Genomic DNA, 14,555 nt, shown 5'->3' with positions numbered 1-14,555 from the left:
TATGGGATGCTGGTGCTGCAGGCCAGGGCATTAACCCACTGTGCCATAGCACCAGCCCCATGAACAGACATTTTTCTAAAGAGGAAATACAAATTGCCAACAGACACTTGAGAAAATGCTGAGGATCACCAGCCAGCAGGGAAATGCGAATCAAAACCACAGTGAACCGGCCTCAGAATCAACCCTTGGGGCTTCGGATCTGGCTAAAAGGCCCATAGGAGTCTCACAGGCATGGAAAGCCATGACACAATGGCAAAAACAACCTAAATTAAAGATCCTGGTGAACAAGAGAACAAGACCCCAGCAGAAGGAATAGGCCATCAAGGAGGGAGGCGCCTTTCTCCGAAGGGAGGAAGGAACCTCCACTGTGATACGGCCTTGACTAAACAAGTTCAGAGTTAGTGAACTCAAGGGGCTTCCATAGCCTAGACAGCTCATGGCAAGAGCCTCGGGTGATTGCTGACGTCATGAATAAGAGTGCCAATTGTTAGATCAACAACGGGGGTCACTGGGTACATGCTCCCCACGTAGGATCTCTGTCCTTAATGTGTTTTACAATGAAACTTAAAAACAACACTACTAGTTGAACAATACCCTATACCTTGTGCGGTTGTGTGAGGGCAGCCTGTTGAAACCCTTGCTTAGTATATACTAAGTTGATCTTCTGTATATGAAGGTAATTGAAAAGTGATGAAGGGCAGGATGGGCGAGGGAGTGGGAGAGAGGAGGGCCACGGGAGGGAGGGAGGTTGGGGTGGGAGCCACAACAATACAAAAGTTGCACTTTGTAAATTAACATTTATTAAATAATAAAAAAACACAGTGAAGTTTCACCTCACCTAAGTTAGAATGGCTCTCATATGGAAATCAATAAAAAATAAATGATGGTGAGAATGTGGAGGAAAAAGATACCCTAACCCACTGTTTGTGGGAATATGAACTAGTGCAGCTTTTGTGTAAGACAGTATGGAGATACCTTAGAAAGCTGAATATAGATAGACCTATAACTCGGCAATTCCACTCTTTGGAATTTACCCAAGGGAAATGTAATTGGCATATAAAAGAGTTAATAGCACCTGCATGTTTTTGTAGCTCAGTGCACAATAGCTAAGATATGGAATCAAGCCAGATGTACATATATGGATGAGTAGACAAACAAATTATGGTATGTATATGCTATGGAATACTACTAAGCCATAGAAAAAATGAAATATATGCATAGTTTTTCATAATGTACATTTTTGTACACTATTTGAAGGCCTCTCTTGTGCATAAATTTCCTATGCAAATAGGAAAATTCAGGAAAGAAATTTTACCCAGGAATGTAATTTGCTGGAACATAAATCTTGGATATTCCATAGTCTATAACTGTTAGAAATATATTCCTTTTGTTCAAGCCACCCAGTATATGGTATTTTGATGTGGCATTGTGATTGGACTATGGAAGCATCAGAAAAATGATAACATGATGGTTATTGTTATTGCCATGAGTATCAGTCTCAGGCCTCCTGCCAGTCTCTAATACACTAACATGAGTTACCCGGAGTGAAATATAGTATATATTCTTCTTTAATTGTGTGTGACAGGGAGACTTTCCTATGTTCCACATAAGACATTTTAAAACACATCTGATGTAGATCCCTTTGACCAATATTTTTAAAAAATATTTTATGTATTTATTTGAGAGGCAGAGTTAAAGACAGAGAGAGGGAAAGATAGGAGGACAGGTTTTCAATCCTCTGGATAACTCCACGGATGAACACAACAGCTGGATCCAGGTGGATCCGAAGCTAGGAGCTTCTTCTGGGTCTCCCACGTGGGTGCAGGGGCCCAATTGCATTCCCAGGCCATGAGCAGAGAGCTAGATCAGAAGAGGAGCAGCTGGGACACAAACCTGTGCCCATATGGGATGCCGGCGTCACAAGCGGAGGCTTGGCCTACTCTGCCACAGTACTGGCTCCCCTGTCCTGTATTTTAAGGGCATGAGTAGGTCAAGTATAGTTCAAATTCTTATGTCCTAAAGAAAATATCACTTATGGTTACTCATTTTCTTTGGTTTCTGATTATAAATTTCTTGCTTTGTTACCAACAATTAATTGAATGCAATGAATGGTGACCATGAATAGAGAATAAACTATCCCCACTGAATTTCTGAAAGACTAAGATTGGTCTTACACATCAGTAAGGTACACTAACCATCTCTGGCATCCCTATCTTTGTGCTTCCACAGTCAGTATTGCACACTGGGATTTGATAAAATAACCTTTTTTCTAGCAGCTGTTTGTTCTGTATCCATGCCTGAGCATGGTGCTATGGCGTATGAAAGTTTTCATGTTCTTGTCTTTTGTAGCAAGTTGTCAAAAGTTCAACAGTTGGAAGCAATACAAACATCCATTCTTATGAGATAAGAGCCTGGGTATAGTTATCTGCATCTTCTGTGTGGAGACACCCACCCCCACCCCTTTTCAGTTCCTTTAGATGGAATTCCTGTTCACAATTGGTTTTACAATCTCTCCTTACATGAGCAAGATGTAGTTCTTTCCCATATAAGAATTTTCACTTCTCAAGAGTATTCTAAGAGCAGAAAAAAGGCACAAAGTATTTTCACTAAGCAGAATAGTGAAGGAAAGGAATGTAAAAAAACACAAGCATGAATCTTGAGATTTTTCAACACCTGAAGGGCCAGCCACAAATAAGTTATTTTTTTGTCACCATAGGGAAATCCAAGTTAAGTTTCAAATTATTTGTAAATACAACTTAATGAGTAAAGGTTCTTAATATTATCTAGATATTTACATATTTTCCACAAATTTTAAATTTCTTGTATCACTGAAAATATAAACGAATAGTGATAGCATTTTAGAGAATTATATTTACATGAAAAGAATATAACTGAATAAACTTGAAGATATTTTGATTTATACAAACTAAAACAAAAGCAAAGATTGGAATAAGTTTTGCTGTTTTACCAGGTTTTCAAAAGTATTAACAAACCTTGAATCTTTCCTATATACTTATTGTCCATTATGTAATTTGTTAAAGTGTTCATTGAAATGTATTTAATGCAATCCCAGTTAAAACACATGACCCAAACACTATAGGTGACTCATAAGTCTCTTAAAATTAACTTTTGCTGAGAGATATTAAATATTAATGTAGATGTAGCTCTCAGAGTGGTAGAGAAGAGAGCTGGGAGTAATGTTTCCTCTGTTGCTTGTTTATAACTATCAATTATTCATATTTCCTTTCCTGTTTGCATCAAATGCTGTTGCAGCAAAGGTCCCCACTGCTCTGGCTGGTATGCAGTTTCTCCCTCCCTTGAGATAATACTTGTTCCTGCAGCTCATCTTGCTTTAATATTATGCTGAGCATCAAATTAACCTAAAAAATTAATTTTTGGCTCTAAGAAATTCATGCGCATGTGAATCAGTTATGTTGGATTGAACATGATTTTATTTTGCAGACTGGTTATAATAAATATCAGTATAAAGGGCCTTAGGAATAATTTATATCTTTTTTACATGCTGCTAGAATAACATACAAGATGAACGAATGGTCTGACAGAGCAGTAATTATTTTCAGTGTGCCTTACTAAAACATCATCAACAGGACTAGATGCTCAGAGCTAAAATGAAATACAGGTTTGTGTTACATGGGAAGTGAGATACTCAGCAGACTCATAGAATGGCAGATGTCCTAAATAGCACTCTGGCCTCAGAATCAGCCCTAAAGGCATTCCGATCTGGCTGAAAAGCCCATGAGAGTATTTCAGGCATGGAAAGCCAAGACACTCTGGCAAAAGATCTCTGTGAGTGAGATCTCAGTGGAAAAAACAGGTCTTCAAAGAAGGAGGTACCTTTCTCTGAAGGGAGGAGAGAACCTCCACTTTGACTATGACCTTGTCTAAACAAGATAAGAATCGGAGAACTCAGAGGGCTTTCATAGCCTTGGAAACTCATGACTGGAGCATAGGGGGATTGCTGATGCCATAGACAGGAGTGTCAATTGGTAAAGTCAACAACAGGAGTCACTGTGCACTTACTCCTCATGTAGGATCTCTGTCCTTAATGTGCTGTGCATTGAGATTTAATGCTATAACGAGTACTCAAACAATATATTTCACTTTGTGTTTCTATGGGGGTGCAAACTGTTGAAATCTTTACTTAATGCATACTAAACTGATCCTCTGTAAAAAAAAAAAAAAAAAAAAAAAAAAAAAAAAAAAGGAAAAGAAAAGAAAAGAAACTATCAACTCCCAACTTGACTCTCACTGGGATTAAACATGACAATAGGTCTGATCTGATTTCATCATCATTTAAAAAAAATCATCTATTATTTTTCACTTTATGTTTCTGTGTGGGAGCAAACTGTTGAAATCCTTACTTAAGGTATACTAAGCTGATCTTCTGTATATTAAGATAATCGAAAATGAATCTTGATGTGAATGGAAGGGGAGAGGGAGTGGGAAAGGGGAGGGTTGTGGGTGGGAGGGACGGTATGGGGGGGAAGCCATAGTAATCCATTATTCGTACTTTGGAAACTTATATTCATTAAATAAAAGTTAAAAAAAAAACTATTTAACTAAATATGAAAACGTTTACCTCCATTTTTTTTCTTGCAATAAGGTAAATCTCTTAAAATGTGCACTATTTCTCATTTTAACATATTGTTTGTATTCACAAATCTCAAAAATAACTGAGTTTGGAAACATTTGATCACTGCCTACTAATAAGATGCATAAGACTTCTCTATGTACTATACTTACTCTTATTATATGAAACAGAGTGAATTGTGTCATTATTTAACATTTATGTGGAATGCATTGTGATCCTGTACAACAAAAAGTTAGCCTAGGTTAACATAGCATGTAGTAGCAATTTGGTTGTCACACTGCTACCATTACTAATACAAATCCTCAGTGCTGTGTTGTCAGGAATTGTTCTAATTGATTCATGTGGCCTATCTTATTCTGAATTTACAGCCATACCAGGAAGTAGTACTCTTCGTCATTTTACGAAGGATAAAGCTGAGGGTTATAGAGGATACATAATATATCTAAGAAATTTAGAGGTAAAGGCTTAATTGGGAAACAAACATAGTTCTGATTTCAGAACCCCAGCTCTTGGCCATTATGAATGCATATTTCTCATTGCTATTACCCAAAGAAGAATTCACCAATGAGTAGCAAACTATTTGTGTGTTTTCACTCCTATCTCAATTTTCTTCACCTGTACATATCCTGTTTGAGATTTCAATGAGTTGCTTTGGAGCTGGATGTTTGTTATCTTTGTCATCCAAGAATGCTTTTTGGGGGGAGGCATTAGTTGCAATTAGAGATGTACTGAATCTACCCTTATAAAGGTGATTTTCACCGAAACAGAAAATACATGCAAACATGTTTTTTTAAGGACTTTTATTTTTAGATTCTATTACAATGTGCAAGTCTCAGGTATAATTACCATATAATTATGACAAATTATGACAAACATTTTGAGCATTCATAGATCTATGAAATGTGTAAAGAATTTTGTGTAAACAGCATTATTATACTCATGGCTATTAATTTATTTTCATGAAGCAATTCTTGACTATTTTCCTCAAGAATATAATTGCATAATAAACCACAGATATTAAAAAAATGGGTGGCCTCTACCCATAGGTTCTAAACCCAGGCCAATTACTTGGCCATCCTAATTTAGCTGGCCTTCCTTTCATTGTTTCCATTACATTTCTCTGAAATTGTTATTCAGAACTGCATGATTTACATATACATTTCCTCCTTTTTTTACACAAAACTATCAAAATTCTAGAAAATCATGCTAAACACTTTAGATTGATATTTTCAACAATTAGTGTTTAGAAATATGCCACAAGTCAATTTTTTTTGCAAATTAAAAGACATTAAATGAATTTCTCTAATTTTTATCCATTTGTATTTGTTTCCTTCCATTTTATTCTAATGTAAAATTTTCAGTGAATCTGTCATTCTATATCATTAGGTGAAATAAATTTAGTGATTATGTGATAAATATTAGGATGACAGTGCCTTTGGAAGGGTAGTATTTCATAATTAGTACAAAAAGTAACCTATATGAAAAGAAAAGTCTAATTTTACTTCAAATTTATACTGTACTTAATGACCTCTTAGTTCCAAACATTTTTTTTATTTGATAAAATGTCATTTCTGGGTTATATGAGATACAAATATATTTTTGTATATATACAACCTAGTTGTTATATATATAACATAAGATATATAAATAAACTAGCTATATTTAAAAAGTATAGTTAAGCATGAAATGGAGGAAGAACAACTTTGCAATATTTTTGAAATACAAATAAAACTTTTGTTGACAAACCACTTGCAAATTTTATTTTACATAAAAATTGGTCAATGTGAAAGCATTATTAATAAATCACAAATAAAACTGCCCATCCGAGGTCTTTTTATGCTGTATTATAAAAATATTCATAATGTAGCTATATTTATATGGGCTCAAAACAATGAGAATGGATGGAATTCAAATTTCAGGTGATGTTAACTTCTTCATTGAATGTGTTTAAATATCTTCCAAATGTAATATACTTCAGATGGTTCCATAAATAAACTGCCAAAATCTGTTCTCAAGGTGTAGCAGGTATCTGATGCAATGCCCCATATAATCTTGGAAAACACTACTTGTTATCCTTCATAAAAATTAGTTCAAATAGGCTAAGATGAATAATTAAACATAAAGTATGACCCTACATTTTATTTCATATACCTTAGGAAAAAAGTCTAGAAGTGATAATCTCCTTTATCAATATTCTAAAATATGAGGCTACTCAGAAAGTTCATGGAAAATATGCATTATCAAGTTCCATTTTCTATAAACTTTTTGAAGTCCTCTCCTACATCACAACTGAAAAAACATTCTAAGTGTAAAGTTCTGTGGAAGTGTCTATGTATTTTCTTTGTTCCTTGTTTTAACTTTTAATCTTCCTCCATGTATCATTCTCTACTCATATCTCTTTAAGTATGCTTAAATCACCCTTTTTTAAAAACTGGATAGAAAATGTTTTGCATGCTTATTATAGAATTTATATTTTTAGGTTTTAACAGCCAATTAATGAATTTTCTTATAATTTTGGTTCAAAAATACCCTTAAAATTTTCTAAATAAAATTATTTGCTATAAAGATAGCTGAATTTTTGTCACTGCATAAGTTTGATAGGAGAAAGAAACATACTTTTTAGAGAAAATGTGAAAAAATTCATCATGACCATTTATTTTTAAATTATTGCTAAGAAGGATATTTTTAAAAAAATGTTTTCCAATCCTTATTATGATAACAACTTCTAGATCAAAGTGAATATATGTTTGGTAATTTATAAGCCTGAGCTATTTCATTAATGGATGCAAAATATACATTATATAATAGAATATTAAGAAGAAAGTCATTTTTTCCTTTTTTTTTAATAGATGAATAGATTTCCCAAGGAATTACTCTTACAATTTAGGAAAGTTTAGGTGCAAGCAAGTTGAGAAGAATCACCATTTGAATTCTCTTTCATTCATACTGAATAGCTGGAAAACTGATGTTGAAGCCTGCCATGTATTAGGATTTGGAAATTTATCAAACATGTTTAAGATGAACACAGTGCCCAAGTAATTATCTGTTCAAACATGGTCAATGGTCTCAAATTACTAAGTGATTATCAGGAAGCATTTCACTGAAGATCAGTATCAGTTTTTCTTAGAGCTAAAGAATGACTAAACAAAACTGCATGAAAAAGAAATAGATGTGTCAAGAGATAGAGTTGGGCCATTATTTGTCCAATGTTACATTATATAAATAATAGTAGATACAACTTCTGTCCATTGGTTTTTAACTTCAATTATTAAGAATTACTGAGTTTTCAAGTTCTATGGTTGTCACATGAACAGAGTGGGATATAAACATGATAAGGTATGGAGCACAACACTAAAAAGATAAGTCTGTGAGTTAAGATGTATTTGAGTAAAGATGAATGAAAAGTATCATTAGAAGTGAATAGCCTACGTATGTTGTTCACCTCATGGCATTTTATAGGCACATGAAAATTGGTTCTGATGCAATGTAGAATGAATTTAAGCACCTGAAATATAGAATGGCCTGTCTACATGGATAAAGGAGTCTAATATCCTATTAATTTTCTTCAACTAAACATTCATTATCAATGTTCTTTTCGTCTATCAGGTAATTTATTTCTAAAGCTAAGGCAAAATACTTTTATTGATTTTGAAATAATATTTTCCTATTTGTGTGTTAGTGCACATGTCTTGTGACTTTTGTATTTACATGGGAAACATGAATAATGACAATCAGTGAAAAGAGTACAAGGCAGATGTGAGAATTTTCTGCATGGTATTCTAATTTATTTTTTAAAAAATCATTACCTTCATATGCTGTAATCAATCATAACAGAGTTATTCTTAGTCTTCTTACAGAATCATTTACCAGTGCAAAAATAGCAATATGCTAATGCTGCCCTTCTATCTAAGGGAATCAGAGCTAGTGACTGCACTGCTTTTGCAAATATCTTGATAAAAAGAGTTTTGGCATAAACCTTCTTAAAAGTCCTATTAACACAAATAAATCACCTTCATAGGCTGTAAACAGTATTCAAAAATGAAACTCTATTTTTTGGTTTCCTTGCCATCTTTTCCTTTGTCTTCCTTCTCTGTTTTGTCTTTTTCGTATTTCTCTTTGTCTGGTTTTGTTACACTATCATATGAAGGTGGAGAGATGGTGGAAGCAGTTGCATCTGTTTTTTCTGGACTTGAGCTATTAACATTATCAAAAACTATATCTCCTTTATTGGGCAAATCATCATCCTTGTCTCCTTCTTTTATGTATATACTTGATATATTTTTGACATTTTGCCGTAAGCGATAACGTCTGTAAGCACGCTGAATGACAGTGGCAGACACATCCTCTTGTTTTCGTTTTAGTGTAGTTGTGATTGGTTCATAGGACACTTTTGAAGGATTTGCAGACATGAATCTTTCCTCCATTTGTGAACGAAGAGAATCCATCTCTCCACTTTCACCCAAAACACGCTTTGTGAAAGCAAATAAGATGTCAAGACAATGGATGCGGTCACCACTGACCATTGGCAGATCCATAGCAATGAGCTGTACTTTATTTGGTTTTGCTATGAGAAGAGGAGGATCCAGGGCAGCTGCAAAATCAGAGAGTTTGCTATATTCTATAAACTGAGTTGCATCAGGATCAAACTTCTCCCAAACTTCATAAAACATCTCAAAGTCATCCTCACTCAGGGGCTCAGTACTTTCCTCAGTAGCAACACTGAAGTTCTCCAGGATGACAGCGATGTACATGTTCACTACCACCAGGAAGGATATGATGATGTAACTGACAAAATAGAAAATCCCAACAGATGGGCTACCGCAGTCTCCTTCAGTGGAGCTTCCAGGATGAACTTTTTTGGGGTCACAGTCAGGAGGTGCACTATTGAGAATAGGTGCTAGCAATCCGTCCCACCCAGCAGAGGTGGTAATCTGGAACAGGCAGATCATGCTGTTGCCAAAGGTCTCAAAGTTGAACATGTCATTAATTCCAGCTTCCTTTTTAACATAGGCAAAGTTGGACATCCCAAAAATGGCATAGATGAACATGACCAGGAAGAGCAGGAGGCCAATGTTAAACAATGCAGGAAGGGACATCATCAAAGCAAAGAGCAATGTGCGGATCCCCTTTGCTCCTTTGATCAGACGAAGGATTCGGCCAATCCTGGCGAGGCGGATCACACGGAACAGAGTAGGGGACACAAAATATGTTTCTATCAACTCAGCCAAGAACATGCCTATGTATGGTAGGGAGGAACAAAAAAGAAATGTTTATATATTCATGCCACAGACGATCATGATTATAAACATTTTTGTCTGCCATCTTATTACTTATGAATTCAGGACTGTTATTTCATATTGAAGCCTGTTTTTTAATCAATGCATCAAAAAACTCCAAAGGAAAATGATTAGAATTAGTATAGTGGCATTCTTCCTCACAACCACACTTTGATACATTCATGAACCACTTTTCATCCTCTACAATAAATTCTGAAGTTATAATAACTAATCATTTAGAAAACTCAAGCAATACAGTAATATACTAAATGGAAATATAAAATTACTGGAAATATCTTCAACCATAACTTCAATATTTTGTTGAAATCACTCCAGACATTGTTCTATGCAAAAACATGGTCATATGAGTACACATACAGTCACACACATAATCACATTATAGAGATTTTCTTTGTAACTTGCTTTACTCACATGTCATGGAGATATTTCCATATAAATGAAAACAAAATCATTTCTTAGACTTGTATAATATTTTGTCAAATGACCATAAACTGAAAAAACACTATTTTTAATTTTTTCACTGAAACAAATATCTAATTAGGTTATTTTTCATAATGATATATGTTTTTGATAATAGATTAATAGAAATTGGGTCATATACTGTATTTAAAATCTACCATGTATTTTCAACTCTATCTCTAGAAACTTTGTACCAATTGACAGTCCTACTAATGGCACATGAAAATGCTCATACCCAACATGCCTACTGCTTATCAGTACTTGGGCACCGCCCTTACCCTTTATAATTTTCACCAGAAAATATTTGACAGTTATAATTGTGATTTATTTATTTTTAGAAAGAATTGAGCATCTATGTTCTTTATTTTTTTTAAGATTTACTGTATTTATTTGAAAGACAGTTAGAGAGAGAGGTAGAGACAGAGAGAAAGGTCTTCCTTCCACTGGTTCACTCCCCAGATGGCTGCAATGGCCGGAGCTGCGCCAATCCGAAGCCAGGAGGCAGGAGCTTCTTCCAGGTCTCCCATGTGGGTGCAGGGGCCCAAAGACTTGGGTCATCTTAAACTGCTTTCCCAGGCCATAGCAGAGAGCTGGATCAGAAGAAGAGCAGCCGGGACAAGAACCGGTGCCTATATGGGATGCTGGCAATTCAGGCCAGGGCGTTAACCCACTGATCCACAGCACTGGCCCCTTCATTTATCTTTATAGAGGATTTTAGCTTTATAACTAGATATTTTCCTTTATTCTTATTATAATTTTGAATGAGATTTTGCTTCAAATGTATTTTATACATTTTGTCCACATATCAATAATTAATGGTAATACATATAATTTAAAATTTGACCCTCCTGAACTCAAACCAATTTTAGCTGACTCACCTTAAGAGAATGTCATAACACGATGCAGATAAAGATCATTTCTTCCATTGTTTCAATACACTCACCTAATAGAGGTGATAGAAGAATACTCTTCTTCTTGACTTAATAATAATGCTCTTGGAATCACTGTTGTTAGTGTGCAATTCTTATCTAAATTCTAATTTGTTTTCTTATAAACTAATTTTTCTTTCACTTCCAGTGGAAATTTTATTTGAAAGTGATATTTAAATGCTATTCTAAGTTATGTGTTAATATTATGATTCTAGGTTATGTAACTGAGCTCTTCTGGGACTCTGATCATTTGTAAGTTTCATTTGTATTAAATGATCTCCATGATCCCTCTGCATTTAAAATTTGTAATACTCAGGCTGGGGCCATGGCTCAATAGGCTAATCCTCCACCTAGTGGCGCCGGCACACCAGGTTCTAGTCCCGGTCAGGGCGCTGGATTCTGTCCAGGTTGCCCCTCTTCCAGGCCAGCTTTCTGCTGTGGCCAGGGAGTGCAGTGGAGGATGGCCCAAGTCCTTGGGCCCAGCACCCCATGGGAGACCAGGATAAGTACCTGGCTCCTGCCATTGGATCAGTGCGGTGCGCCATCCGCAGTGCGCCAGCCGCGGCGGCCATTGGAGGGTGAACCAATGGCAAAGGAAGACCTTTCTCTCTGTCTCTCTCTCTCTCACTGTCCACTCTGTCAAAAAATAAAAATAAAAAAAATAAAAAATAAAAAAATTTTTAATACTCAAAATAAATGTAATCTTCAAATATAAGAATAGCTATGATAATGAAAAGGGATCAAATATAAAACCATGTATGATGATTCACATCATCACTGTGGTTAGTTGAGAAATTATTGCATTTTGTAGACTTGCAAAGCACTACAAGTTAAGAAATGAAGCTAGCATTTCTTAACTGTATTTTAAATTCAAGAATTTTCACAAAGAGTCACACATACTCTGGCAATGGATATTATTAACATCATTAATCTCATGGTAAAATTAGAAGTAATATCAATTCTGCATTGGTTTTCAAGATATCTCCACATATAAAAATGTTACCTAGATTTCTGAAGGTCAATCATGGAAACTAAATATCAGTGAGTATTATGTCCTTTCAACAGTCAAAAACATTTAGTTTTCAGGCCTGTAGTATGAACCCAACAGTTCTGACACAGAGGTTTTCATTTTGTTTTGTTTGTAAGTTTCCTTCATTCTTTCATAATACTACTTTATTCTAAGGTAGATTTAGATTTAAGACTTCATAAATTTGTCAGAGCATATGAGGAGTTTAGTTTTACTCAAATTAAAATCTTATTGATAAGTGCCCTTACCTACAATGGAAAGAATCACAACCACAAAATCAAAAATGTTCCATCCTATAGTGAAGTAGTAATGTCTGAGGGAGATCAGTTTCAGCACACATTCTCCAGTGAAAAGGATAATAAAAACCACATTTATCCAATATAAAACATCAGTCATATAGTCACTTTGTCCTTCTTTTTCTACCATCATGGTTACCATGTTGAGGCAGATAAGAATCATAATGGTGATATCAAAAGCTTGGTTTGTTACTAGGTCAAATATACATCCTTGGAATTTGTTCTGCAAAGACAAAAGAATAACATGAAAAGTGGAGTAAAATTTTCTCATTATATATATAGTTTCATTTAAGATAAATTATGAATTAAATATAATTTTAAAAATTGGCATGACATATATATATATATATATATATGTAAATTTTTTTTTACCCCTGGTCGAGGAATTGGCTTTTGTGGTTTCTTGGACCCAAGCTTTTTCATTGCATTATAGTATTTCTTCTGTTCTTCTGTCATAAAAATGTCTTGACCTCCAAGGTAAATAAATGAAAAATAAATCTAGTTAAAATCAGAAATATTAGCTAGATTTTTCTTCTTATCATTAAGATAGGTTAAAATATATAAATGAAATACATTTTATTATATACAGAGTAACTATAAATAAAACCTGCTTTAAAGAATTACCCACGTGTAGGCACATGAATCTTCATATATAAGGTAAGTTGCATATAAATAATATATTCATTATGTATAATAATTGATCAATTATCTTGAGCTGTCAAGCTGTGTTATTGTATGACTATATGTAGAGTAAAGATGGCTGAATAGTGAGAAGCTGCACTGACCTCAGCCACAGATTGATACCAGAAAAACAAAGGTAGGACCACGTTCCCAAGAAACTGATGGAGAGAAATTTTTAGTGAAGAACTGCTAACACAGATGGAGATTCCATGGAGTGGTAAGGAGACAGAACAAATGCACTACTGCTTGCTGCACAGACCGCTCCAGTATCTACACAACTGGTTCCCAGTTGGGTGATACCATCTTGTCAATATAAGGTAGGAAGAAGTTGCTGTGGCTCCCACATTGGCAACTTTATCTTGAGTGATTATTCAATAGCCCCATTGACTAAAGGTCCAGCCCAGGGAGCTGACAGGAGCCTGAGTGATTACTTTGCACCTTAAAGAGAGGCCAAATTGCCCCCTGCCCACATCCCACTGAAGTAGAGTTGCTGCTAAACTCTGTTAATGACTCAGGGGACAACAAGCAGTCCTACTGCTACCACAGTACACCAGAGTGAGAGACTGGGCAACTTACACAGTGGAGAACAGACCCGTTGTACCCTGTGACTAGATATTCTAGACAGCTAAGAAAACTGCAGGTTGCAACTAAGTTCCTGTGCATCTTCACAGTCTGAATGTGGAGACTCAGAGCCCCTTGCACACGGGGGATGGATAGTGGAGTGAAGTCAGGGGACATACTGCAGAGTGAGTTGGTGCACTGGATGGTATTTTGCCCATCAGGGAGATTTGAAGAAGCATCCTGGCCCCATGAGTCACTCTAAGCTGTTAATTATCTAGTTCACCTTAGCAGAGAAATGCTGTGACTTCAAACATACCAGTTGGTTCCAACATCCCCATTCCCCACTGGCTGTAACCACGTGGCTATACCACATCCATCTCTCTGCACTCCTTTTACCAAGAATACAAACCAGGAACTCAGGTGTAAGACTTAGACAATCCAACAAACCCCAGCAGCAAATCTCCTGGAATAAAGTTTTTATTTAAATCCTCCAAAATTGATAGAAATAAGAGATCCCCAAGATGTGAAAAATCAACATAGAAATACAATAAATATGAATGAGGAAGGCAGTATGACTCCTCAGAAGGAATACAGTATTGCATTAATATTCAACTGAAATGCCTGAAAAATAATTCAAAAGAATGATTGCAAGATTACTTAAAAATTGGAACAGTTAAATGAAGATAGGAAATT

General features: G+C 35.3%; 1 protein-coding gene and 1 long non-coding RNA gene across 4 annotated transcripts in view; one reads left to right on the top strand and one right to left on the bottom strand.

The window, feature by feature from the left end:
- LOC127491606 (uncharacterized) overlaps positions 1-14,555 on the top strand; it is a 140,264-nt gene that overhangs the window by 79,674 nt on the left and 46,035 nt on the right. The window lies entirely within an intron of this gene.
- SCN9A (sodium voltage-gated channel alpha subunit 9) overlaps positions 5,381-14,555 on the bottom strand; it is a 185,675-nt gene continuing 176,500 nt past the window's right edge. The window contains exons 25-27 of one of the 2 annotated variants that reach the window (XM_070069809.2): positions 12,993-13,097; positions 12,573-12,843; positions 5,381-9,848 (exon numbers count right to left, since the gene is read on the bottom strand). In XM_070069809.2, the coding sequence (XP_069925910.2) occupies positions 8,659-9,848; positions 12,573-12,843; positions 12,993-13,097 (1,566 nt within the window). In that variant the 3' untranslated portion in view covers positions 5,381-8,658. The remainder of the gene's footprint in view (positions 9,849-12,572; positions 12,844-12,992; positions 13,098-14,555) is intronic. The other variant, NM_001082358.2, reaches the window with a different exon arrangement.

This window comes from Oryctolagus cuniculus, chromosome 3, assembly GCF_051225735.1.
Source record: "Oryctolagus cuniculus isolate XC-2025 breed Fujian yellow rabbit chromosome 3, ASM5122573v1, whole genome shotgun sequence".
In the NCBI taxonomy this organism is placed as follows: Eukaryota; Metazoa; Chordata; class Mammalia; order Lagomorpha; family Leporidae; genus Oryctolagus; species Oryctolagus cuniculus.
This window is presented reverse-complemented; position numbering and strand designations above follow the sequence as displayed.